The sequence below is a fragment of the Biomphalaria glabrata genome, chromosome 13 (genome assembly GCF_947242115.1).
Source record: "Biomphalaria glabrata chromosome 13, xgBioGlab47.1, whole genome shotgun sequence".
Classification (NCBI taxonomy): domain Eukaryota; kingdom Metazoa; phylum Mollusca; class Gastropoda; family Planorbidae; genus Biomphalaria; species Biomphalaria glabrata.
In genome coordinates this window covers 3832082-3859855 of record NC_074723.1, presented here as the reverse complement: position 1 = coordinate 3859855, position 27774 = coordinate 3832082, and the positions used below count along the sequence as shown (strand labels likewise).

At 33.5% G+C, this 27774-nt stretch overlaps 1 protein-coding gene across 13 annotated transcripts in view; it reads left to right on the top strand.

Annotated features, from left to right (window-relative positions):
* The first annotated feature begins 3680 nt into the window (after nt 1-3680).
* LOC106061324 (dynamin-like 120 kDa protein, mitochondrial) overlaps nt 3681-27774 on the top strand; it is a 32702-nt gene continuing 8608 nt past the window's right edge. Inside the window, exons 1-26 of one of the 13 annotated variants that reach the window (XM_056007725.1) lie at nt 3681-3798; nt 5832-6189; nt 7246-7422; nt 8576-8690; nt 9584-9625; nt 13740-13828; nt 14947-14961; nt 15345-15362; nt 16985-17044; nt 17875-17910; nt 18230-18403; nt 19248-19289; nt 19578-19685; nt 21260-21343; nt 21594-21670; nt 22353-22470; nt 22879-22953; nt 23405-23476; nt 23709-23808; nt 23967-24097; nt 24763-24835; nt 24927-24999; nt 25977-26092; nt 26259-26323; nt 26436-26512; nt 27639-27731. In XM_056007725.1, the coding sequence (XP_055863700.1) occupies nt 3770-3798; nt 5832-6189; nt 7246-7422; nt 8576-8690; nt 9584-9625; nt 13740-13828; nt 14947-14961; nt 15345-15362; nt 16985-17044; nt 17875-17910; nt 18230-18403; nt 19248-19289; nt 19578-19685; nt 21260-21343; nt 21594-21670; nt 22353-22470; nt 22879-22953; nt 23405-23476; nt 23709-23808; nt 23967-24097; nt 24763-24835; nt 24927-24999; nt 25977-26092; nt 26259-26323; nt 26436-26512; nt 27639-27731 (2417 nt within the window). In that variant the 5' untranslated portion in view covers nt 3681-3769. Of the gene's footprint in view, nt 3799-5831; nt 6190-7245; nt 7423-8575; nt 8691-9583; nt 9626-13739; nt 13829-14946; nt 14962-15344; nt 15363-16984; nt 17045-17874; nt 17911-18229; nt 18404-19247; nt 19290-19577; nt 19686-21199; nt 21344-21593; nt 21671-22352; nt 22471-22878; nt 22954-23404; nt 23477-23708; nt 23809-23966; nt 24098-24762; nt 24836-24926; nt 25000-25976; nt 26093-26258; nt 26324-26435; nt 26513-27638; nt 27732-27774 lie in introns of all 13 variants that reach the window. The other 12 variants (XM_056007723.1, XM_056007720.1, XM_056007722.1 and 9 more) reach the window with 12 other exon arrangements.

Here is a 27774-nt window from a genome sequence, read left to right as displayed (position 1 = left end):
GACTGGACATTTGATATCAGGAAAAAAAAATGCGTATGTACTTTTACAAGTCAATAATAATAATAAGGCTTGCCTTCGAGTCCGAAGATTAGTGAGGAATGCAGTATTTCCCGAAATTTGTTGTGATTTCAAGGACTTTTCTCATATAAAGACAACACAACTGCTAAACTTGATCCCTCTAGATTTAAAGAGGCAAACATTGTTACAATTTATAAAAACAAGACTGGTTTGGACCGATCCGATTGTAGCAGTTAGAGGGGAACTCTCTATACTTAGCATTGTCGGAAAGGCCTTTGCAAGAGTTCTGAAACGATTGTAAACCATGTAAGAATGTGTTTATCCTGAGTGGCAGTGTGTCTTTAGAGAAGGTATATAGCTCCTCCTTCGTGATCGAAGATGAGCACATTTCTCAAATCCTATGGACTCGAAGATGACTGCAAAGTCCAATTCTCAATTTAAAAAGCCGGCCGCATACGTGACATGGGTAAGTTTGGTCAGTTGTAGATAGAACTGCTTCTTCTCTCAGCTTTCTGTTAGTTTGGCGCTCTTTCACCCTTGCCATTCTTCTTGCTTCAAATCTCGAGACTCACAGCTTCACGCGATCGAGAGCTAGTGCTTCCCAGCCGTGAATGTCGATATCGCACTCCCTGAATGAGCTCTTGAGAGTGACTTTGTAGCGCTTGTATTGACCTCCATGGGAGCGCTTTCCTTCACACAACTCCTCGTTTAGAAGTCGTCTGGGAAGGTGATTGTCAGGCATGCGGGCTACATGTCCCGCCCATCAAAGTTGCGACCTTTTTACTGTCGCATTAATACTGTTCATGTTGGACAGCTTTAAGATTTCTGTCTGTTATGTGGTGGACCAACGCACCTTACAGATACTCTCTAGACTGCGTAGGTGGAAGGAGTTTAACTTTTTGATGTTGCGGGAATATATGACCCAGGACTCTGATGCATATAGGAGTGACGGGAGAACTACAGCACTGTAGACTTTCAGTTTTGTAGATAGGCTGAGCCCTCTCCGTTGCCACACTTATCCTTGTAGTCTGCCAAAAGCAGCACTGGCACGAGCAACAAGGAAGTCTACCTCATCATTTAGGTTGGCGTTGGCTGATATGGTGCTATCCCAGATTGACAAACTTTTTGACGTTTGCTAGTTTCTGGCCATCTATTAGAATGTCTGGTTCTGTTACAGATTTATTTGGAGGAGGTTGATGCAGAACTTCAGTCTTTTTTACATTTATGGTAAGCTCAAAAGTTATGCAGGCATTGGCAAAGAGGGACAGGCTCTTTTGAAGATCTTCTTCGTTTGAGGCATTTAGGGCACAGTCATCTGTGAATAACGGGTCTCTGATGCAGTTGTAGTTTACTTTGGTCCTTGTCTTGAGTCTTTGAGTGTTGAATAAACTTGCATCAGTGTGATATCGTATACCAACTCCAATGCTTTCTGTGCGAAAGGCATCTCTCAGCATAGCGTTGGAGCCAACATACAGCCTTGCTTCACGCCATTTGAGACAGGAAAAGGCTTGGAGTAGTCTCTGTTTACTTGGACTCTTGCTTGCAGACTCTATCAACGCCACTCATTGATCAGGGAACATGAAATGCACCAAGATACCTGTGTGTAGTCGCTAAATGAACTCTTTATGTTGTCTGTTGTATTTATGTGTATTTTTCTGCTGTGTTGTCTTTATATGAGAAAAGAGTCCTTGTAATCACAACAAATTTCCGTGAGGATCAATAAAGCAGTCTTAGTCTTAGTCTTGTTCTCTACATTTCTACAGAGCAGGTAGATATACAACACTGACAACAGATATAATATTCTCCTTGCGTCAGCCACGGGAGAAGAGCAGAGAACAAAAAACAGCTCCTTTGCATAACTTTTATCAATTTGACCAAGGCTTTCGATCCTGTCATCAGAAGTGGTCTGTTTGCCGTACTAAAAAAAAATAATAATTGGTTGTCAAATAATAAACTACAGAAACTATAGTCAGCTTGTCCTGAAAACATGCAGAGATTTTTCTACTCTTCTTGTTCCTTGTTACATTGTTTCCACCTCATTTGCCACTTAGATCTTTTCCATTCAAATATTGCTCGAGCCATCTCGTAGCCTGCGTATTCCTATGAGGTACCGCTATTAGCCGAGAGAGGGTCTTCAGCACCTGTATGACCCCCGTAGAGAACGGCGTGGGGATGCGACGGGTTATCGGAAGCGGCGCCTTCGACATTCACGGAGGTCACGTCGGAAGCCAGGTGGTTATCTTGAAAGAGATGCGTCATTGGATACCGTGTTTTCCATTTATGTAAAGTATACTATAGTCAACCACGTCGAGTAGGTGGCTATTCGCATTGATCTTTGGAGCTGGGTAGATTTTATTGGAAGATTTCTGAAACATGACTTTCCGAGGTTAAATTAAATGAAGCAACAATTTACGCAGATTCGTAGACGGCGAGCTGGAGCTCATATTCAGGGGGAGCAAGTAGGCTGCGGTCATCGGACGCTCGAATCACATCCATTGTCGTGAGACACAGCTCCTTGAGCCCGTTATGGTTTTATCCATTCCATGAGAGGCTGGAGGTCGAGCCAACTTGGGGTTCCTGCGTATTCCTATGATGTACCGCTATAATATAGGCTACTAATGAGAGAGGGCCATCACCATCTGCATGACCCCGTAGAGAACAGTGTGGAGGATTCAAAAGGGTTAACAGAGTCAGACGTTGACGGCAAATGAAAAGATAAGCCGACCACCGACAAACAACAGTTAAATTAAGTCTGCGAAGTGACATAGTATGCATATGCACTGCGGTAGGACTAGTTTAACTTGACAAAAATTCTGACACTTGAGTCTATGATTAGATCTCTATGCCCAATCCATGTCAATAATTGGCATGATACTTATTGTCATGATACTTTGTCCTGCGGTTTTGGTCATAAAATGAAGATTCTATCGAGATACAGAGTGCAGGGAGCAGATATTCTTCTCTTTTGAAGTAAAGGCTGTAATTTATAAGATAGGAAATAGAGTAATCTTTAGACATAGGCCTATTTATTCATGAGTCACACATCGTGTACCCTCTGTAGGCTCAAAAAACATCAAAAGCCGGTAATGTCGGTAGCTTCCAGCGCACAGCGTGAAACTTTCTGGCAGAATTTGCGCCGCTGCTAATACATAGATCTCATGTATCGGTCCGACCATAACCTTATCTAAATCTAGATATGCTATAGACTATACATAGATCTAAATCTTGATCTAATACATAGGATTTCATTTAGTCTATGATGTTTTTAATTTATAATACATTCTACGACTGAACCCAATGTCGGGCAGGCGGCTTACAACAATAAATAAAATATCTTTATTTGGCTTTCTTAATTGTTTTTAATACAAAAATCTGGCAACTTATATTATATCAATGGTTGCTTCACAAGCATAGATCTAGGGTCGAATGAATCTCTAGTAGGTCAGTAATGGTAGACTTCGAGATCTTTCATTTAGAATTTAGATGATCTAGTTTAATTAAAATATGATCTATATAGATTTGCAAAAAATAATCTTTGAATGCTTTCCCACAGCTCATGCGGTCGCAACATTTGTGTACAGATGGGCCTGCATAACTGACGATAAAAAATCAAAGAAAAGAGATAAACAATGATGAAATATAATTTTACTTGAATTTGAATCATCCATGATCTAGATCTTATAACTATTGAATCGAGGCTTCATCTAACATAAAATAGGTCTAGATCTAGAATCTAGAAATCTAGCCTACAATGTCAGTAGCATTATATGGTCGATTTGGGTAAGTAAATAGACAAAGACCGTCAGTCATAGATCATTATTATTATTATTATCAGAGAGATGTATTTTCTAGATTAGAATCGCAATTTATGGTAATTTCCCTCTTGGCTCTTCCAAACAAGTTAAGCTCTGACGCTGCAATTTTTACGTTTGAATGTTAATAGCTCTGTAATGGTTAGTACTAGTAAAAAACTGCAAACATCTATAAACTCGTCATCCATTATTTGTCAATAAAAATAGCTACAGATATTGATTTGTTATGCTACGCATAGTTACAATAAAATATGATGTTGAAGAGGGTCAGGTCAATAAGGTCCAGTGCTAACATTAACGAACACCATTCTCCGCTCTGTACACTAATGAACACTATCACATCACACTTGGTTTAACATCTAAAACAAAAGCAAAATTAAGTAAGAAAATGTTAGACCATACAAAATAAATCAAAGAAATGTCCATTTCCCAGCCTTGAGTTACATCCCTTTGATATGCATTTTCAACATTAAAATAGCGTTCGTTAGTGTCATTGATAGTGATGAAAGACCGTTTATTAGTGTCATTGATTGTGAAAAAAGAATATTATGGAACACCAAATATTTACACATAGACTATGATGTGTGTGTTTTAGACCTATTTAGAAGCATTTTAGATAGTTCATGATTAGCTGATACTTAAATTTTCTTAACCCTGAACCTACACTCCTGTCCTAGAAGAAGAAAAAATGGCATCGTCCTAGCAGTGCTCTTTGAACCTGTTTTTCAGAGTAAACGAAACTAAAGGGGTCTGAACTATAAAGAAATGGAGTATAAATAAAAACACTAGACTAGTTTTGTCATAGCTATCAAAATAGAGGCTCATTTTAACAAAGATTGTGGGGTGTTCGTTAATGTAAGAAAATGGGGGTGTTCAGAAGACGAAAATTACTATGAATTATAGATGATAGATCTAGCTAGATCTAGATTGTAGGAGTAGCAGTAGTATAGTCTATAGTTTTATAAAGTCTAGAGTAAGACTGTTAGAGTAAAGCTGCCATTTTGAACACCCCCCTTTGTTATATCATATTGGATATCTCACCATATTCTTATTATAAATGTGTATTTATTTTGATGGTTATTTGGCATGGTCAGTACTATAAATAGGTTTAGGAGGAGAGATAATACTTTAAATTATTTTTAATAGGAAAGGAAGGTAATTATTATTTTTTTAACAAAAAGAAAATAATAATATGTTTTATAATATAATTGTTTAGACTATTTTTGTTGTTTTTAAACTACTAATAAATTGTAAACCGATTAAGTTTATTTTCATTATAAAAATTCACGAAACCACTAATATATGAAAATACTTGAACACCCAAAAAGAGATGTGTTCCATGATAGCAACATTTCCAGATTCCATATATTTATAGGTTGAAGGGGATTGTACATATGGCTTTAATGGATAGCAAGGGCTGTATAAACACACATGTTATTAGCGTACTTCTGTTCTCTGGGGGACAGATTGATTAGCTTATAGACAATAGGGTGATGTCCTTATAGATCTATTTTCTCTACTACTACTAGCTTAGATCTATATGTTCAATACAATGTATCATTTCAAATTCACTTAAAATCCAACTCAAAATAATCAGTTTAACTGGCATTTCCTTTAACACATATTGCTCTGTGAACTGTATTGAAAAAGTCTATTATTATTATAGCTTTTATATAGCGCTACTTTCATGCTTATAGCATGCTCAGAGCGTTTTTGTTAAATCTCATTTGTGGACTAGTGGGGGGAAGGGGGTATCTAGGAGTTTGGTTTTCCGTGCTGCCTTTAGGCGCTCAGTAAACACAACTCTGCCCGAGTCGGGTGTCGAACCTTGAGCCCCCTTCTAGGTAGCCAAGCCAAGTTCAAGTGCACTTGGCCTCTCAACCACGCTTCCCACAATCTATAAGAAGATTGATTGAAATAAATAGTTATAAGTAAATGCATTTATAACAAAAGAGATTATGCAATGGTGAGAAACTAATGTACAAACTTTATTTCGTATAGTACAGGGTTCAGACACCTCATAAAAGTCAAAGAAAAGGCAGAGTGCTCTGGATATTTAATTTACTCTTGCAAGGTGAAGGGCACAGTGGCACATAAACATTATCTTTCGAGATGTTCCCTTCATAGAAACGGTGATCTCAGCATGGAGCAGTTGAGGCAGCTGCATATACACCACAGTAACAGGCTTACAATAGCAGGCACTAAGTATGTCCTACGCCCACTACTCAGACCCGATGGAACATTTAACACCAACAACAAACGACAGATCACTATGCTTGTAAGAGTTGTAGGAAGGCTATTGAAAATTAGATATTTGGTTCTATTTGGTGGTGCTAGTGGAGGCTATGCAGCTAGTCAGGTAAAGTTCTATGTTAAGATTGTCCAATTTATCTTACATTGAAGACGTTCTTACATGAGTTTTTTTTTCGTGTGTAAACCTCTTTGCAACATGGATTATTTTTTAGGTACATTAATTTAAAATAGCTGGGAGAATACACTATAAATAGTACTAGATAAAATTGTTAAATATAATGCTGCCTACTAAACTTATACTGGCAACACAATTGAGGACTCTTTGGCCCACCAGGGAGGGCAAATTCCACCCACTGAACAGGCTGTAAGCTTTCATCAAGCCCTGGCTATAATACAAAAAAACAGAAATGGAAAAGTGGTTTGAGTGCTGGGACAAGTCCCAAAAAGCCAGTGGAGTCTGGGAGCGCATGAGGCGCCCTGACCGCACTTCCCCGTGGTGGAGGCTGTCCAGGCCTGAGCAAGCTATTATAGCACAGTGCAGGACAGGCCACTGTCCTGTTGGTTCATATTTCTCGCGGCTATGGACAAATTTTGATTCACGGAGCCCCCGCTGCGGGGAAGAAGAGGAAACCGTGCCTCATATTTTGTTTGACTGCCCCAGACTTGCTGATCTCCGTCTCGACAGATCTGGGAAACCCAAAATTCTCGACCTGTATGGTGACATTTATGCACTACACAAGACAGCAGGGTTTCTGTCCAGGGCTTTTGCAAAAGAGGATTTGAGCCTCTCAAGCCCTCACTTTAATGGAGTTTGATGATGATGACTAAACTTAAACCCTATTTATCTTAAATATAACATGTATATATGCTAAATAACTATATCTATGGTCATCATGCCTCCTCAAAAATGTGTTTTTATTTGTGAACACAGACAAAATAAACTTTTTATGGCTACTTGTACCTGTAAAATTGCACTTAGGACATGATTTACTAAATGAAATGACATAGTATTTTTGTATTCATGTTGATAAACATTTTGATCATTTTAATTTAGTTGAATAATTCTTGTAATTTTTTTTTCGTCCAATTTTAAGTTCTGTTTATAACACTATACAACTTTTGATACCTAATTTAAAAAAAAAAATGTGTTTGTCCCTGACAGCAAGTCGAGAAGATTAAAGGTTATATTCCTGATACTGAATGGATGAAGGATTATATACCTGATATGGATAAGTTGAAAGATTCCTTGCCTGACTGGAGAAGTTGGGAAATTAGGGAACGCACAGCATCAACATACTGGGGTTTGAGAAACCAAGTGAATGAAATGTTACCAGAAAAAGTGAGTGAACAGATTTATGATTAGGTCACACAATCCATATAATGGACCTCATTCACCAATCGTAAACAAACAACATTTAGCCACCTGGTGCTCTATCTCTTCTATACAATTTACGATCTAATGTTTAATTCATTATGGTTGTCATGTGACATTAGTTTTTCTTTGTTTTATCAATAAGATCATGTGACTAAATATTGTTTGTTTACGATTGGTGAATGAGGTCCATTACCGGTATATGACTGATCCAAACTAATTGATACATTAAACTTAATATAAGCTTTGTTTTTTAAAAAGTATTAAAAAAAATGTTTTTCTTGTTTATCAAGTCCCAAAAATCTCATTGTCATGTTTTTGTCAATGAAAGCACATTTATCCTGCTTATTGTAATATATAATAATGGCAGTGTCTTCAATTCTGAAGATTAATGATGAATGCGTTGTTGCACATGAGTACACAAACCTAGTTGTTACCTGCATATTTTATCACATGTAATGCAGGCAAAGTGGTTATCCACCATAACCTATTTAAGTTTGATTTTCATCTTCAGCACCTGTCTTTGGCAAAGACTTTTTCTTTGTTCCCACTGCCTTCCTGAGAGCTCTCCAAATGTGTCTTTCAGAGCTCATCTGCTACCTGTTTCATTCCTGTATGTGAGGGTGAAATGGCGCCTGAGTTGATCTTTATAAAGCTTTCGTGAGCACCTCTGTCATTCCATCCTTCTTTAAGTTCCCCTTTAAGGCCTTATGATCTGTAGGGCAGATGATGTAAAGGTCATCTGTTTCTGTAGCCCACTGTTAACGAGGGTATTGTGTCCAGCACAACATACAACTGCCTTTTTTTACCCAAGTAATGTCAGGTAAACATTAGAGCTGGGTGGACTCAGAGGCACCCAAAGATCCCAAAATTAAAAATTTGAGTCTTCACCACAATTCAAATCCAGGACCCTGGTTCGCAAATCAAGCACTATACCACTCAGCCACAGTGACTCTTTTAAGCTTGCCAAAAAAATCATCTTTGGCATGGTGTTCTTCCCCGTGTTGGATAAGTGTTTGACCCAGTTAGAAAAATGTTATTAGTATGATAATTTAATCATATTCTTGTTAAGTTGTGCCTCTCTAAATTGTTTTCATAAAGACATTTTTTTTGTCTCCAGGGATGGTTGAAAAGCAAATTAGAACATTTACCAAGAGTGCAGCCAAAGTTACTTGAATGGAAAGAAAAGTTGAAAGCTGGACTTCCCTATGACTTTTCTACTACCATTATTGAAGGTTAGTCAGGGATATTATATATATTTTTTTTATTTTTTATTTATTTAAATGCTGAAAGCATAGTTTAAAAACCAGTTGAAGTTGCTTTCTATTTCTGATTGTATTTGTATTGTTATTTCTTGTTTTAATTGTATTTTCTTATAAACATGTATCTAAACACCTGTAGCATCCTAAAACATTTTGCAAGCAGCATTTATTATTGTCTGTTGCTCATCTTTGTTGTTAATGTTTTTTTTTTTTTTTTAGTAGTTAATTGTCTATACATTGTATGTCACTAACTGTACACACACATTGTAAGTCACTAACTGTACACACACATTGTAAGTCACTAACTGTACACACACATTGTAAGTCACTAACTGTACACACACATTGTAAGTCACTAACTGTACACACACATTGTAAGTCACTAACTGTACACATACATTGTAAATCACTAACTGTACACATACATTGTAAGTCACTAACTGTACACACACATTGTAAGTCACTAACTGTACACATCTGTTTTTTGTTTATAAATCGTCTTCTTAGGAAATCAATATAAGCATTATTGTTTTTTTCCTAAAATCACTCAGTAACAAATAATGACACAAAGAAGGAAATCTCTGGTCACGAAATTTACTAAAGATAATTTTAACCCCCCCCCCCCCCCCCATCCACTTTATCTTTGAATTTTTTTTTTTTTTTTGTTCCTTATTATATGTAGAATTAATTGCTCAATATTTTGCTCTATAGCTGTTTATTTTTATATTTTTTTAAATTTTTATTTCATTTTTTTTAGTTAATTAAAATTTTGTAGTCGTTTAGAACAAACTAATGAGCAAGTCAGGTGCCCTCCTAATCTTCATCTAACTTCATTGTCTTTTTTTTTCTCTTTTCTTTCTTGCCAGGGCTCCAGAGTGTCGGGGTGCTTACTAATGCTCATGCACAAGGTGTGTAGATTACAAGAAAAATTTTGTTTCATATTAACATTTGTTGGTTCAGTATTTTTAATTCACCCCATTCTAGAGAATTCTGCATTCGATTTGAGGAAGAAAGCTTGGGAAATACAAATGTTATTTTTAGCTGTTGGATTTTTTAATATAGTTTTTATTGATTGTAAGATGGGTCCTATCCAAGCCTATTCTTCAAATGGACAACGATAATTTCTTTGTATACAGTAATGAGTATACAGAAATTAAATAATGTTTTTTTTTTTAATTGTTAAAATGTTATCTGATTTTTTTTTATAAGTGAAAAATTTCAGTTCCTGAAGAAGAGCTTATTAATGAATGAATGTGGCAGAGAATTAAAATTTTTTTTTTTTTCTAAGCTTTTTTCTCCAAAAAATAATAGGTGTTCAAAAAAAGACTTTCTTGCAATCTGCACACCAGAGATAGCACAGTTATTAATAATTAGACTAGATCTATATTTTTCTTTCTACTTTTATGAAATGTTATATTATCTACATCTTTAAATTTTTGTGACTTAAACTTAAAATAATTTGTTATTAGGGTTTATTTATTATTGTCTTAATTTTTGTGGTTGTTGCTTGTTAAGCATATTATTAGCTATTTTTCATTTTATGCTTGGTATTTAACTAAGTTTTAAGTCTAATACTGAAGTTATTTTAAACGAAAAATTAGTATTGGTAGTCTATAGTTTGAGGAATACTATTTTATTTTGTCTAATCATCTTTTGCTAAAGTAGATTTAAAAAAAAAAGTAGTTTTGCTACTTTCATGTTGTCTGTCTCATTGGTTCCAATATCACAAACTGTATGAACATGGTAAAAAAAAATTTAATTATTTTTTTACACTTTTTTAAAGTGCATTTTGCTTTCTATCTTAGGTACTTTACTTTTTGTATCTTATCCTCAAAGCTATTGCTAAAATAAAAGATATTTCTGATTCCAGCAAATTCTGTTTGGCACCCTGACATCTGAGCAAAGTAATGTTCATATCACACAAATCCTCATTACTTTAATATATATATATACTAGACATATGTTACCCACGACCCGCGGGTCTTTATTTGCGCATTACTTTCGATATAGTCACTGAGAGTGTTTTGTAAACAATTAAACGAAATAATAATGTAATAAGTAAAGCGAATGTGTCAATGTAAAAATAGTGTGAATGAAGCGATCAAATCAGAATAGCTAATAGGCTTAAATCCATTTTTTTTCAAATTAAAACATTTGCATGTAGGCCTACATATATTTGATTACAATTTGAGATGAATAGACTTAATTTTGTATGTTCATGTGTTAAAGTATAAAGTAGATCTTTAGGTAGACATAGATCTAAATCTACACTAATCTAGAGTTAAAAAATGGCTTTTATAGAGTTCATTCTGTGTTGCGCATGCGTGACCTTTTTTCATGAATGAATATAGGCCTATCTCAACACGGCTACGCAGCTTTAGCGAACAGCGAACGAATGTAGTAAAAATGCTTTAAAAAAACAAATTTGAATGTTAATTTGATTAAAATATGAAATGAATGGACAATAATTAGTATGTTTATGTGTTAAAGCATAAAACTATCTTTGCGAAAAGAAGTTTTATCATCTTAGAGTTCAGTAAGAGTTTTAGACCTAGGCCTAGGAATAGACTCAGACCTCAGAAGAGAGATGTGTTAATGTGTAACCATTTGGTAATGTCTAATGAAAGAATGTTCGCCAGGAAATCTGTAGATATCAGGAACTAATTTATGTAAAAAATGCTTTTGAATAATCTAGTGGATTGGATTTAGATGTATGTTAAACTTAGCTAATGATCCTTTCACGTTATTTCTCTTTCGCTACGAAAATAAAATTAGGTTTGCGAAAATGGGTTTACCCGAAGTCGATACATTCTTATCTATTAAAAACGAAAAGAGCGATAGCTTTGTTAAATGAATGGGATTATAAAGTGAACAATTAAACGAAATAATGTTTAGTACGCGATTCATGAATGAATATAGATCTAGGACTATCTCAACTCGGCTTCGCAGCTTTCGTAAACGAATGTAGCTTTAGAAAACCAAATTTGAATGTTTATTTGATCAAAATATGAAATGAATGGACTTTAATTAATATGTTTATGTGTTAAAGTATAAAACTATCTGTGCGAAGAGAAGTTTTATCATCTTAGAGTTGAATTAGAGTTTTAGATCTAGGGATGGGATTATAAAGTAAACAATTAAACGAATTAATATTTAGTACGCGATTCATTACTGAATTGTCTAATGAAAGAATGTTCGTCAGGAAATCTGTAATCACAGATATAAGGAACTAATTAATGTAAAAAATGCTTTTGAAACACAAAATTGAAGGTTAATTTTATTATATAATGAAATCAATGGATCTTCTTTTGTCTTTTCATGTGTCAAAGTAAAAAACTATCTGGCAAAGTGTATTTCTTAAAATTAGATCTAGGTCTAAATCCTTTCTATCTTTTCTCATGTCAACATTGTAGACATGGCCTAGATCCATAAAATACTATAGCTGTAATAGAGTCGGACAACTTTATTTTTTTTGAGGGTCTTAAGTTTGTTTTAGGGCTACAATACATACACTACGGTCTAAGTTGGTACCCAAGGAACATTCCTGCCTAGTTTTATCAAGATTGGTCAAGCGGTTTTGATGTCTATAAGTAACATACATACATACATACATACATACACCACACATTCTACTTTATAATATAGATATATATATATAGCATACATACATGAGAAATCTATTCAAAATTTCTTTATTAATTTCTAAGTCTAAAATAAAAGTCTTGAACTATAAATATGTTGACTTAGAAGTATGGGAGTATGCTTTGCCTGAACTTTTAAAGTGGGTATATTGTCTACAATAATTGTCAAAAAGTAAATCAGTGCAACCAATTTAACTTTGAAATGTTAGCCCTCTGCAAAATGGTCAGCTTGTGAAACACAAACACTTTTCTGTTACAAACTAAATATTCTCAGCATGTATACTCATATCCTTCTGTACCATTTGGTGCATAGTACAGTAATGATTAAACCATCTGGTGTCCACTGCTTTAGGACTTCCATGAAGATGGGATGCCATGTTATCCAAGGTTTGACCTGTTAATATTGACATTATTTTACCCTCCATACTATTGCTGTTTTCGGGGACATGTCCCGCAAATCTAATGTGACTTTTGGTTACTACTTGGTTTAGTGGATTAGTGCCTGAGGTTTTTTTATATGGAGACAATCTCTATATGTGACTCGTATATATATTAAAAAAACAAGTGATGTGGAAAGCTTTTATTTTAAATGTGTATGTATGCTATCAAACATTTATTTTGATTGCATTAATTCATATTAAATCCCAGTAGTTTCCAATCTTGGAGTTTTCTTTGACACAACTCTGTGGCTGTGCAGATTAGGCCAAATCTGACTATATTTGACAATGGAGTCATCAAAAAAGCTGTCTGGGGCTTCCATATTATTTTACCTTAACTACTGCAATACTGTGCTAGCAGGTATATCTGAGGACAAAATTGCTAAGCTGCAGTGAATTCAGAGCAATGCTGTACAAATAGTCGTTCAAAAAACAACCTGTAATTCTGTTTCTGCTCTTTTGCGTTCACTCCATTGGCATCCAGTGAATACAAGAATCGACTACAAGGTGGCTACACTTCATCATTGTGTATCTACAACAAAGAAATGCCATTGCACCGTAGCAAACATATCACTCCATATGTCCCTCTGAGAGCCCTGCGCTCCATGGACTCAACACTTTTAGTTGTGTCGTGTTTCTCCCTAAACATTTACAGTTTGAAGTTGTTTTTTTCATTGCATGGACCAAAAGTTTGCTACTTGCTCCCCATTAATCTCAGACAGACCACATGCTTCACTACATTCAAGAAGAATATTAAAACGAATCTGTTCAAAACTTTTTTTTAGTTTAGTTTGTTATTTTAACTCTTGTGTTTATGTCTGTTATGTTGTTATAGCGCCTTGACTCTACATTAAGTTGGTTAGCAGCGCTTTATAATTTAAATTATTTTTTTGTTTTTTTTTTTTGTTTCTATTTAGAAGTTAATTTTTTTTTTTATATTTTAGAATCTGATGCTGTTGCATTTAATTTGACCACTGCTAAAAGTGCTTTGGCCTCTGCTTCAGCAGAGAAAGTGGAGAATCAAGATAAAGATGTAAGTAACTTTGTCAAACGAAACCTAAACCTTAAATATGTAAACCCTGTTTTTTAGTGTTTTTTTTTTAATGAACTTGTATTAATAATTTACTGCTTACCAATTTTACTGGTCTGAAGGTTGAAAGTTGGTAATCTAAAGATTGACTGACTACACTATTTTTGCAATCTGACATTAATTTGTTTTCACCAGCTGAAAACTGCAGTGTAGTGTCCATTTTGTTTTTTTACATTGTGAACACTGAACGTTAGAGGAAATGTATCTTAATAATTATTCTCCATGTTTTGACAAATTATTCACTTTGCCCATTGGTAGAGCTCCTTGTCATGTGGTGTGCACTCTGGGCTGTCATTCTATGGTCTCGATGGTTCTGGGTTCAAAAACTTGCCCACAATCATCCCCCGCTGTGGGAGGTTTAGGCTAGGATGTAATTATCTTAAACATTAGGGAACATCTGAAACTAAAAAAAAAAAAAATATAACAATTAAGCACTAGCATGTTAGAATGAAACTTGTATAACTTTTTTTTTTAATCAGAAAATTTGTTTACATTTGGTAGAGAATTAAAGGGAAAAGTATGTCTTTTCTGTAAGTTTTTTTTTTAAACAAAATTAAAAACAGAATTAATTTTATATAAAAAATATATTTTAATTTTAGACTATGAATATTAAAAGGAAAACTCTAGATCTAGAATATGAAAAAAAAAGACTTTTTATGTTAATTGTTAATTCAGTGATAATTATCAATGTGTTTACAAAATGGAATAGATAATGTTGCGAAAGAAATAAAGAAAACTAATTATTCCATGCCACTACCATTGAAAGAAAACTAATTATTCTGTTGAGCAAAGAAAGTTTAATTATTTAAACACTTTGATATCAGTAAAAACACATGAAAATAAAATGAAATCCAGTTATTTATCAAAGGAAAAAACATTTCAAATCAGGATCATATTTGAAGAGTTGAATTATTTCATTCATGTTTATGATGTACCAAATGTATTACTGTATACATTTTGATTTGTTATTAAATCTATAAAATAATAATGGCACTTAGTGCTAAAATGAAATATCTACAATAGAAAATTTTAATAGATTATTTTTCTTCTTTTTGTAAAAGGATTCCAATGCAAAGGTAAATAAACTAGACTAGAGGCTTTCTTAAAGTGTGAGGATGAACTTGTTGCATAAGTCATACATATTATTACTTAATTACATACACAATTTAGCATGCTTAGAAATAGATTAGTAACTTAGCTAGGTGCAGTCAAGTTTATTTGCTAAACTACTAGTATTAAAATTAAAAAGACATTGGTTCTGACGTATAATTTTGATCTCAGCTTATGGTCTTACCTGAAGTGAAGATCTTGGTAACAAACAGTGTTAGGTCTTAAATAAGAATGATCGCTTATAACCCTGTATAGAAGTAAAAAAATAATATTGTTTTAAAGAAATGAACCTTTTTTTTTTTAATTAAGAAATCTCTTGAAATTTTATTACTTTTTTTTTTAAAATTAGGATGCTCCTATTCCTGAGGTAAATGTCATATCTATTATTTATTTATAAGAATATTAATTAAAATTATTTGGCTTGAAACAAGTTCATAATTATCTTTGAGAAATATCTGCCATTACAAGTACAATGACTAGACTCTCTCTACACAGACGCATCATTCGGTTAAATAAGGAGTGGATTTTGGGAGGGTTATCAAAGTAATTGTAAGATGGGGGGAGGTAATTTTTCCAACTGAGCTTTACTTTCAGTGCTTTTCCCCACAAATTTGAAGCAAATATTTTGTTAGCATCTAAACATCAAGTAGGGATGTGGTCAATTAGATCCTTCTACGTATTTAAATAAACATGATATTGAGTAAAGCTTGAGATTTCAATGTATTTGGTTTAATAACGCTTTGCTAGTCGGGTATTTGATGTTTGTTAACTATGTTCAATGGCTCAATATTAAATGAAGAATAGTGATGAAGGATTTAAATCATGGCAGTGTCTTTCGCAAAATTTTTAAAAGGAGCAATTTAAAAAAAATATTTTTTTTCTTGTTGTTCTTGGTAATTGTCACAAGATAAACAAAGCATGGTGTTCATAGTTACAATAGTGTATAGATCTTATTCAGGTTGTTTTATACCAGTGTATGGTGTCTAGTTTGCACTATAATACTTTGCTTAGCATTTCCTTCGTGCAAACTTGAGAATACATCAGAGTATTTAAAAGAAAAAAAAAAGACTTGCTCATAAGTTATTCATATTATTGTCTTATTGATCACCTTATTATTATGATAATTGTTTTAATAATTATTGATATAGATTTATTCATTGATCCATTGTTAATTGATAAAATGAGTCTTTGGTGAAACTATTTTCCATGAAAGAAATATGATAGCACTCACATATAATTGAATGTATAATGAGAAGAGTTTTTAATGGAGCTCTTGACACAAACAGATTAGAACATTGTGTTTAAACACTTGTGTGGTGTCAAAAGTGCACTTACTAGTTAGTGTGGGTAGAGCACATGATTAGTGTCATGTATAGTGAAAAGTGCCTATGGTAGAAAGGGAAAAATGTTATGTCTGATAGGTTCTCCATCACAGCTTAGCGATTCCGGCCACTATTGTTAACGAATAGAGAGTCTTAGCAGTAGGAATAGTAGTTTATATCAATTGAAACTATAGATCTGTTAATTTTTAAGTTTTTTTTTTTGTTTTGTTCTTTTTAATATTCAAAATTTATACCTTCATTTACATAAGTTATATTCACAAGTTTTTGTTTTTTGCATTGTGTTATGAGAGCAACTTTTTTATTTTTTTAATTTCTTATGTTAAATAGTTCTTACTTACATTGAATACTTGAAGTGGACTTTAAAGTAAAATATACAACAAAGCTACTTCAATAATGTCATAGTGTCAATATTCAATAGCATTAGTTTTGGTTTCTGTTCATAGTTAACTAGTGTTCAGAAGTATGTGGTTAGTTAAAGTAAGATTATTAGAATTAGACTACAAAAATTTTATATTTTATATAGATGTTTGGGTAATTTTCTAATCAATATATATTTTATTTTCCAATGTCTGCTAACTGCATATTAAGAATCCCCTTGTTTAAAAAAAATATGATTTTAAAATTTTCTGTGAATTTTATTTTAAAGCTGCAGTCTTGTATAATTTGTGAAAATGAAAAACTTTACACTGAAGCAGAATATACCCAGGTAATCTGAGACAGTTAACTGTTGACATTGTTTTGTTTTGTGTTCTCTTGGTCTACAAAGTCTTCAAGGACAGTATTTTCTTGATGCACATGCACATAACATATATTGGAGACATGTGTAGCATTGATTTCTATATTTGGAAACCTCACAAACTTATTTGTAGTATCTGGGTCTGGAAAGTAAGAAGTTCTTATGTATGGGGAATAAGTTGTAATTAACTCTTTTCTCTCTTAACTGACGATACCAACGTTGATTCCACTAGAATGTGGTAACTAATTACGGAGAGAGCGATTTAATAAACCCTGCACACAAAACATACACACTTCCATCTTGGCCCACTTTCTAAATATTGACTAGTACAAAAGTCAGGCCCTTTTAAGTCTTGCTATCCCCATAATGATGAAGATAGATCTATTATGCTTGCAGCTAAAAGAATGTTACTGTTATGACATTAATGTATTCACAATCTCTGTAGTTTCATTGACAGAAGTGTAATGTATGGACGATCATAAGACTCATACAGTATTATATTATTTTGTGGTGTTTAGGTGTTATTACAATGGCATTTGTTGACAGCATCTTATGATAACAGTAATTTAATTTTTTTTTTTTTTTTTGAAATCTTAACTAAACTAAAGATAATTAAAGCAAGTCAATCATGTCCATATTTCAGTTTTTTTTTTTTTTTTTGTATTTGTATTAACTGGACTAATTATTGTATCAATTATTTTGCTCATTTGAAGCTAATCAATGACTATGACACATCCTATGTACCATAATCATGCACATTTTAGTTAGTATTTGACTGTCTTAAGTGTCCCTCCTGACAGGAAGAGGAGTCAACAACTTACACTGAAGACTATGAGGTAGGAAACAAGTGCGTCAGTGACTTTACTTCTAGGCTACTATCAAAGTCTTCATATTAATGTCTGTATCATTTGATTGTTTTTATTTAATGAATTCAGATAATGCTTTTATCCCCTAAAATTTGAATATTTTATAAAGTAATATTTAGAAATCATGTGAATCATAAGTTTGTCATTTTTTTTTTAAAATTATTTCTATTAAGATGAAAAACGAAATAGCTATTTTAATATTATGAGACTATCCAGACTTGTTTTCTTTTTTAAAAATACATATTTTAAAATGGGTTTTATGATTTGAAAATTCTGACCTAAAACCCAGGAAATTTATGGAGACCTTCCTCAGTTTAATGAGATGCCAAAATTTGCTGGGGTTCCCATTCATAAAGTGGAAAAAGATATCTCCAAATCCGAGGAGTCAAAGGTTGACAGCATATTAGAACCTGTTGAAAAAAATGTTGAAAAGCCGCCATATCACTTTGAGGAGGATCCTAGGGTATTCTTAAAAATGTGACATATGCAGTTAACCATTTGTGTTTGATTTGTGACTTGATTGTTCACTTTTGGGGTTGTTCATTATTGTATTTTCATTGAACTTAGATATATCAGTTCAATTTCATTTGTATTTTATTTTGTATGCACAATTTTATGTATATTGTGTTTCAGTTTCTTAGTTACCTTTACACAGTTTTGTAAGAGTCATGATGGCTTTTCCAAAAAAGTTTTTTGTTGTTGTTTTAAATTAGCATTTCTGTAATTATGATTTACTTTATGATTATGATTCTTCTAAAGTATTTTTGTGTACACAATTTGATGCTCAATTTTGAGATGCAGCTGTCAACTTAAAAACTTTCTTCAACAAGAAAAAAAAACAAGACAAAAACAGTTCTTACTTTACATAATATGAATGAAGAAACGCAAGTGACAGAAAGCTTTAAGTTTAAGAATTTTGTGTGTGTAGAGTTATAAAATGAAATCAAATTCATTCAAAAAAAAAAAAAAAGCCATATAGTGTTATGTAGTGATAAAATACCCTAATACATGTTTTCATTGTCAACCTGAAGATTAACTTTCGAAATTGTAATTGTAGTACAGGGAAATCTTATTTTAATAATTTGCTGTTTTTTTCTGAAGAGATGCTCTTTATCCAACATTATGTGATACATATTCTTTTTAATTTTGTCAGTAAACTTCTTGAAAAGCAACTTCATTTAGCTCAAGCAACTTTCTAGATGTGACATGAAAAAAGGCTGATTCATCAAGTCTGAATTTTATTTTAAATAAATCAATGAAATAGTTTTCTAGTAAATCTAAAAAAATTTTTTACTTTTTTTTTGTAGGTGACTCGACAAAAAATCCAAGAAGAGGTTATGGACATCCAGGTAATTTTTTTTTTTTCATGATGGTATCAACTTGAAGGATTTTAGAAAAATGTATCTTTAAGCCCTCATAATTTTAAAAAACAATTATCAAAGACTTTTAGTTAAAACATAAAAAGTGAAAATTTTGTCATCTAGTAACTCTGATTGGATTTTCTTGTGGTTAAAGATTAGTATGGAAATAAAGTTTGCAAACAGATAATTTTATTCCTTTTTTTTATAAGCTTGTAAAAATAATGGTATATGTTTTAAAGTGAAACAAAAATTTACAATTTGATTTTTGATCCTCAGCTTCGCTATCAAAAAGAGATAGAGAGATTAGAGAAAGACAATAGAGAGTTGAGGAAGCAGCTGCTGCTTAGAGATCAGAAATTTGGGGGGAAAACAAGAGCTATGAAGGTAAGCATGTACAGCGTCAGCCCTTTTGGTGTTAGAGGTTATGGTACTATATGTATCCGTGGTCTTCAACAGGGACAAAAGTGCTGGGCACAAAAGGGGTGCTAGAGGGCAGCTGGTACAAAAGGGGTGCTAGAGGGCAGCTGGTACAAAAGGGGGTGCTAGAGGGCAGCTGGTACAAAAGGGGAATGCAGAGATGAAAGAGGAAACTAGAGGTGCTCTGAAACAAAGCTAAAACAAATTCCTTAAAGTTAGCACTGGTGAAGTAAAGATAGATAAATTATTAAGATGTGCCGTCCTGTTTGTGGAATCCTCCATTGCTGCAGTTGCAGGTAGGGGGCCGGTCTCCACCTTGAAGGAGCTACACATGGTAGCTGGTGGTACTTCTAGAGCAGGATACTCTGAAATGATTTTGTAAGGTATGGCTGTTCTTGTAAATGATGCAACTGGTGCATGCTGGGGTCCTGCCCTGTACGGAGAGATAGACAAACCCTACAAAATACTGCTAGACACCTGGATCATGCTACAAGAGAGTAATCTCAGCATGGAGCATAGAGGTTTACCTAATATGGAGCCAGGAGCAGAGACCAGACAGTAAAAACTACTGGCCAACACCTAAAGACATCAGAGTTGGCGCTACCCAGATCTCAATGCCAGAAGAGAAAAAAAATGAAAGAATGGCAATCAGAAAACTCATCTTGCTAAATAAACCTGCTGATAAACCATCTTGCTTCTAAAGAGCCTGGTTACATCAACCACTTCAGATCTTGCCTTTCCAACCAACAATACAAGATGTATCTGATCAACTTGCCACCAATGACCACAGGCTCCCAATCAACAATCTTCTAAAACTAAAAAAAACAACAGCACCATGCCCAGATGGAACTACAAAAAAGCTACCTGATGTCTATTCTTAACACTCACAGACCGATACACCAATCCATCAAAATGTAAATTTTAAAAAATTAATGTCCATTAAAGTAATTGTATGTAATCTCTGCAAGTTATTTTATAATGATAGTGTGAAAATAAAAAAAAAAACTTCTCATGTATCTTTGCTAGTATTTGTTTGGGGGGGGGGGGAGGGCGCTGGTGGAATTTAAAGAGAAAATATACAAAATATGGTTGGAAGTTCCAAAAAGGCTGAAGACCACTGGTAACTGGCACACAAGTAAAAGATCTATTACATAGCAGTACAACCTATATATTCAGATTTTGAGGATGTAAGAACTTAGCTTGTGGTCATGTTTTTTTTTTTTATCTCCTTGCATAGAAACTTCCTATTTTAAGCCTACGTGCAAAATTTGTTTCCTGCTTTGAATTCAATAGTTGAAACAGCACTTACCCCCCTGACATGTATACCTCTGCCAAACTTTTCTTCAGCGACCTCACAGCACTGTAATATATTGCTACAGAAACCATGGTTACATCTCTTAGACATACTGATAGTGATGTTTTGTTTCAGAAGCTGATAGTGATGTTTTGTTTCAGAAGCTGATAGTGATGTTTTGTTTCAGAAGTCTTTGATTGACATGTACTCTGAAGTGCTAGTTGATAGTGATGTTTTGTTTCAGAAGTCTTTGATTGACATGTACTCTGAAGTGTTAGACGAGCTAAACCAGTTTGATTCCAGTTACAGCACACAAGATAACTTACCTCGGGTAGGTCACTCTATTCACTTGCACTTATTTTCTCTTTCTATTACAGCAGCTGTTTCTTTAACAACCTGCTAACAGATACTTATTTTTAACATTTCAACCCATACCTTTAAAAAAAATGTGATTCAGCCAGCCTAGTAGCTTCAACATTTTCTTTTTGTTAAATATAAAGAAGTAGTTATTGCAGTAATTTCTAACATACACGCAAAGAAACAATTGTCAAGTGCTCTAAATATTGTATGTTTTGGCTTAGGTTGTGGTAGTTGGAGACCAAAGTTCTGGTAAAACAAGTGTGCTGGAGATGATTGCACAAGCTAGGATATTCCCAAGGTAAGTTTACACCAAAGTTGAAGGGAAAAGACAATACAGTGTGGTGGCATAAAGATCTCTTACATTTCAAGTGACTCTACCAACCTAACTATCTAGAAAAAAATGTTAATATTTTTTAACAGTACTTTAAAAAGTTTTTTGTTTGAATGGATTTTGAAAATCATTTTCTGGTCTGGTACAACTGCATTTCGACCAAGCGCAATGCGTGGCTATTACAGGTAGGTTGTTTTCATTACACGCTTCGACAAATCCTCAATGTTCGCTGGTCCAATTCATGATGGATTTGTTCTAATAATTGAGAAGGGAAGTGCATAGGCTACCAAATGAAACCTGTCCCCGCATCTCTACTGCCCATATGGTGCCCTCTCCAAATGTGGAAGATCTTTATGCCCCACCTTATATATTTTATAAATATGTTACGTATCATAGAAAAAAAATCTTGGAAATTAATTTACCTGCAGAATTTTAATTTTCATTGTTGCCAGAAACAACTATTTAAATGTTATATTACACATAGAAAAATAAAATGTAAAAATACAATTAAGTAATTAAAATATTTAATCTGTTTTAATGGATAGAGGACTTTCAACTAATTTTTATGAATTTTGTGTGTGTTTTTTTTTTAATAATTACTTGTTAATATATTATTTTTTGAACCTGTATATCCTTGATTTTCTTACAGAGGGTCAGGTCAAATGATGACAAGATCACCAGTCAAAGTTACATTATCAGAAGGACCTTACCATGTGGCACAGTTTAGAGATAGTGCCAGGGAATTTGACCTTACCAAGGAATCAGATGTAAGGGGGGAAAAAAATTGTTTTAGGCTTTCTATATATTTTATCATTTTTCTATCATTTATCATCAAAGTGCTGTTTTATTTAATCAGCTTTTGCTTAATTAAAATTATATATTTTCACACCGTAAAAGAAAATTATTTAGGATATTCACTTACAACATTTAGATAAAAAATAGTTGTAAAATGAACTTAAATAAAAGATAATTCTAGAATATGCTTAGACTAGACATTTCAGAATAGCTGTAGTACATTCATCTTATAAGGTTTTACCTCTCTAGCACATATACAAAATTTCAATTTGCAAATGTAACTTATTGGCACTATGCATTAAATTAAACCATATAAAGATTAATTAATTTTATATTTTCTTGCTTATTGTGTTAAGCTGTTCATTCATTATATATTATAGTTGGCAGCATTGCGGAAAGAGGTAGAGCTGCGCATGAAGGCAAGTGTTCAAGCTGGCCATACAGTCAGTAATAAAGTAAGTTACCCTTCACACACTTGGTGTTTATTGCTTAGTGTGGTATTGTCTTCTACTGTTTAGAGTGTCAAACCTTAAGTTTCAGTTAAAATACTGCTCTTAGAAAGCCATTTTAAATGCTTATTTATATAGACGGATAATTTTTTTTTCTTTTAATGTTAAGTAACTATTTCCAATTCACTTCCGGTTATCTAAAAAAGTTATCAGAAAAAGATTTTGGTATTAGGATTTGGCTGGTTCTACAATCATTTTGGTATTAGGATTTGGCTGGTTCTACAATCATTTTGGTATTAGTCTTTGGCTGGTTCTACAATCATTTTGGTATTAGTCTTTGGCTTGTTCTGTTGCATCAACATTTCCTTTGGTACATTATTGTACTAAGAGTTTGATCTGAATAAGCAGCTGGTCTAATTCGCTGTATTTATTGTATTATATTTATTTGTTTCTCTAGTGTATTTCCATGAGCGTGAAAGGGCCTGGTCTCCAGAGAATGGTGCTTGTTGACTTACCAGGCATAATATCTGTAAGTAATTAGTTTTGTGTTGGGACTCGTTCTCTAAGTGACCTTGATTGTATAAATGTCACTCTGCCTGATAAGACCATCCTTTCATGAAAAAAAAAAGCTTCTCAGTGACATTTTTCAACACTGTACACTTTATTTAGATTCTTGCTTAGGACAACCTAACCTCTGACCTTTTGTCAGTCACTGACATTGATTTCAATAGTCCATCTCTATGATTCCTCTCTCTACACAGACTGTAACAACAGAAATGTCTCCAGACACAAGGGATTCTATAAAACAAATGTGCAGGCAGTACATGGAAAATCCAAATTCCATCATCTTATGCATCCAAGGTTAGACCATTTTTATTACTTAATAAATAAATTATGGCTTTTATATAGCGCTACTTTCATGCTTACAGCATAATGCTTGTAGTTTAACTTATAGCTTTATTAATTGGTTTACTCCTTTATTCATCTGAACATGTATGTTTTTAAATTTAACTGAACAGATGGATCATTAGATGCTGAACGCAGCAATGTCACAGATTTGGTTAGTTCCATGGATCCCACTGGGAAAAGAACTATTTTTGTCTTGACCAAAGTGGATCTGGCTGAAACATCACTTTACGATCCTGAAAGGGTTGGTTATGCTTTATCTTCTCTATATTTGGAATGAGACTAAATGGCTAAAATATTTAGATAAGGTTCTTTGTTGTAGTCCATTTACAGTAACTACTTCAGTAATTTGGGACGTACATAACACAATCTTCCTGAAAGGTATTGTCTTTTTTAAGAATTAAATTTAATAGAAGAAAATAAAATGCTTTCATGTGTATATGGGATATGGTTGCTGGTTAGTAAAAGTCTTCCAAACTATAACGCCTTGCGTTTTAATCTTGGTGACGGTTGCGAAATTTTTGTATTGAAGGATATCTTTGTGTCTACCCACTTTTAGTGACTAGAGTAAAGGAATTTGGTTTACTATGTTTGTCTTGTTTACAATTGACTTCAAAGATAAACTTATGTCAAATCTCAATGGGAACTTGCAAGATTTAGTTAATGATGATCTTGATTCCATTGGATGGCCTTTTAATTATACTCTTGATTTCCATTGGATAGCCTTTTAATCATACTCTTGGATTTCATTAGATGGCCTTAATCACTCTCATTTTGTATTTTTATTCATGTTTTTGGTTGTTGTTTTTTTTTATTAATTGTATAAAAATATTTCTAAATCCTTTTTTTAAAGTAAATAAAATGAAATATTTTTGTTAATTTCCATTGCAATTATTTGTCTTTGATCAGATTAAAAGTATTCTGGATGGTCGACTATTTCCTATGAAGGCGCTTGGATACTTTGCTGTTATTACAGGGAAAGGTAAGGACAACTGAATCTTAGTAAGTTGAAACTAAAAACTTAAAATTTATAGAAACAAACAACTTTTCAGATATTTTTTTTTCTTTTCCAGGCAATAACAATGACAGTATTAGTGCCATCAAGCAATATGAAGAAACCTTTTTTAGGAATTCAAAGCTCTTCAAGTAAAACATGCTATTTTATTTTATCTTCAATATTTATGTGTATAATTGTTCACTTTCATTCTGAGACAAACATTTGATGGGTAAAAACACAACATGGCCTTCACCTTAGTTTGTATTTCATCTTGGGGCCGTCTAGGTGGTTTGATGCTTATTTTCATCCTACGCTGTCTAAGGAGCATCCATAAGGTGCATTGGTCAGACCACATACCAGACACAGAAATCTTAAAGCTGTCCAACATGAACAGTATTAATGTGACAGTAAAAAGATCCCAACTTCGATGAGTGGGACATGTAGTCAGCATGCCAGACAATCGCCTTCCTAAATGACTTCTGTATGGGGAGTTGTGTACAGGAAAGCGCTCCGAGGAAGGTCAATACAAGGGCTATAAAGACACTCTCAATAGCTCCTTCAAGGAATGCGATATCGACATTCACGGCTGGGAAGCTCTAGCTCTCGATCGCTCCTCATGGCGTGAAGCTGTGAGTCTCGAGATTTGAATCAAGAAGAGTGGCCAGGGGGAAAGAGCAATGAACAAACAAAAAGCTGAGAGAAGAAGCAGGCCTATCTGCAATTGACCAAAGTTACCCATGCCACGTATGCGGCTGGCTTTTTAATGTGAGGATTGGACTTAACAGTCATCTTCTTCGAGCCCATAGGAAATGAGAAATGTGCTCATCTTTGACCACGAGGGAGTAGCCTTATATATTTTAATGGTCTTAGAATAAGTTTTTAAAATCAACTACATTTGGGATATAACTTTATATAATTCTGCCACTGTTTTTATTTGGGCTTGAGTAAGTCACTAGGTATCAACTGTTTTGGTGTGTTTGGTAGGTGTTGCTGGCAGGTTTCATGGGATAGCATGACGCATGATATGGGAGAAAATGTACTTTATATTGTCCCCAGCCTTACAGGTTTTCTTTATAGTAAACATTTCAACATGAAAGATTAATGTTGTTGTTGATTGACCTTCTAGAGATGGCGTTCTGAAACCAACACAAATGACAACGCAGAACCTGAGCTTAGCAGTGGCTGAAACATTTTGGAAAATGGTGAAAGAGACAGTTGAACAGCAAGCGGATGCATTTAAAGGTAAGATGAACTTTGAATAGGACCTCGTCATACATGTGGGATAAATTGGCCCGGACTTTTAAAAAAAATGAATATTTTGGTTACACAACTTAAGGCTAAGATTGATATTTTATGCACACATCTACAAAATATAACTGATATTTGGAGTCTTTTTTTCTATTTACAGCCACAAGGTTTAACCTGGAGACTGAATGGAAGAATGCTTTCCCTAGGATTAGAGAACTGGATAGGGTAAACCTTCATTCTTTCCAGACTATTTTATGTCATCTATAGGTTTTATAATTATTTTGATGGATCTTGTTTTTTTTCCCAGTCATAAAGCCTTTAACTATTTCATTTACAGGAAGAATTATTTGAAAAATGTAAAGGAGAAATTTTGGATGAAATCATAAACCTGAGTCAGGTGACTCCTAAAGAATGGTAAGACCTTTATTTTACAGTCTTATTATGTGCGTGGAAAGATTTAAGAAATGTGGCTACTCATTGCTTTTGTATTGTCACATTAATTGTTTCGTTTGTCTGGTGTGTGCTCTGAACTGTCATGCAATGGTTCTGAGATTGTATCCTGCCCCCTACCATCCCCAGCCATCAAGAGGGAGGTTTAGGTTAGGATGTAGTTATCTTCAAATATCTGGAAGAACATCCCAAATGTAAAATAATACAGAAACATCTAGATATCTACAAATTCAAGAACCTTGAATTGACTGTCAAGTGTTTAATAGCTCATCATGACTATTTGGTGAGCTTCATTAATATTTTATATCTCTAACTAAATCTTTTAAAGATGATATAAATCAGATAAATTTTTAAAAATTATTATAATTTAATAGAAAAATTTGCAAAGGTTTTATAATTAGATGAAAGAGTCTAGTTTATCTGTGGATATTGAGTCCACCTCCTTTGGAAATCTTTTCTTTTTTAAATGCTGCTTTGAACAAATATTGAATTTATAACATTAGAAATTTTAAAAAGTAACTAAGGTTTATTATAAGCATTTTTTAAAACTAATCTAATGAGGAAGGAAAGCTAAAAATGCTTATATTACAAATGTGCAGGTCACGTGTTTATGTCATAGAACCCATGAGCTAAAAAACAATGCAATTTGAATCTATTATTACTCGCTTCTTAGGATGCATTGGAGAAATGCAGTGTTAAGTTTATTTTCTTGAGTTGAATGCCTTCAAACTCAGATCAACAAATTAAATAATTCAAACTATTAAACTTTCTGCTGGTTGGCCCATTGTGGGCTGTCAAACGTTACACTATACACACACCCCAAAACTAACAAATAACCAAAAATCATATGATGTAATAATGTTGTTTCTCAAATTCTACGATAGGATTTAAAATGACATAATGAGCTAGTTGAAATCATTCTCAATTGTTGCAAGGATTTTTTTTTTTAAATAGACAACAAGTCTGAACTTTTTTTTTCTAACCTGATCTGTATTTTTCTAGAGTGGCATTTTTAAAAAAATTAAATTAAGTTATATATACATTTTATTTATGTTTTTTTAAATTGAATTTTGTGTTTTATTGAATACAGGGAAGGTGCTTTTTACAAAAAATTGTGGGAGAAAACTGGATCTTATATCATTGAGAATGTCTATCTGCCTGCAGCACAATCCAAAGATACAGGGTAAACATTTTGATTTGAAATGATCGTTTTGGTTTTCCTATCT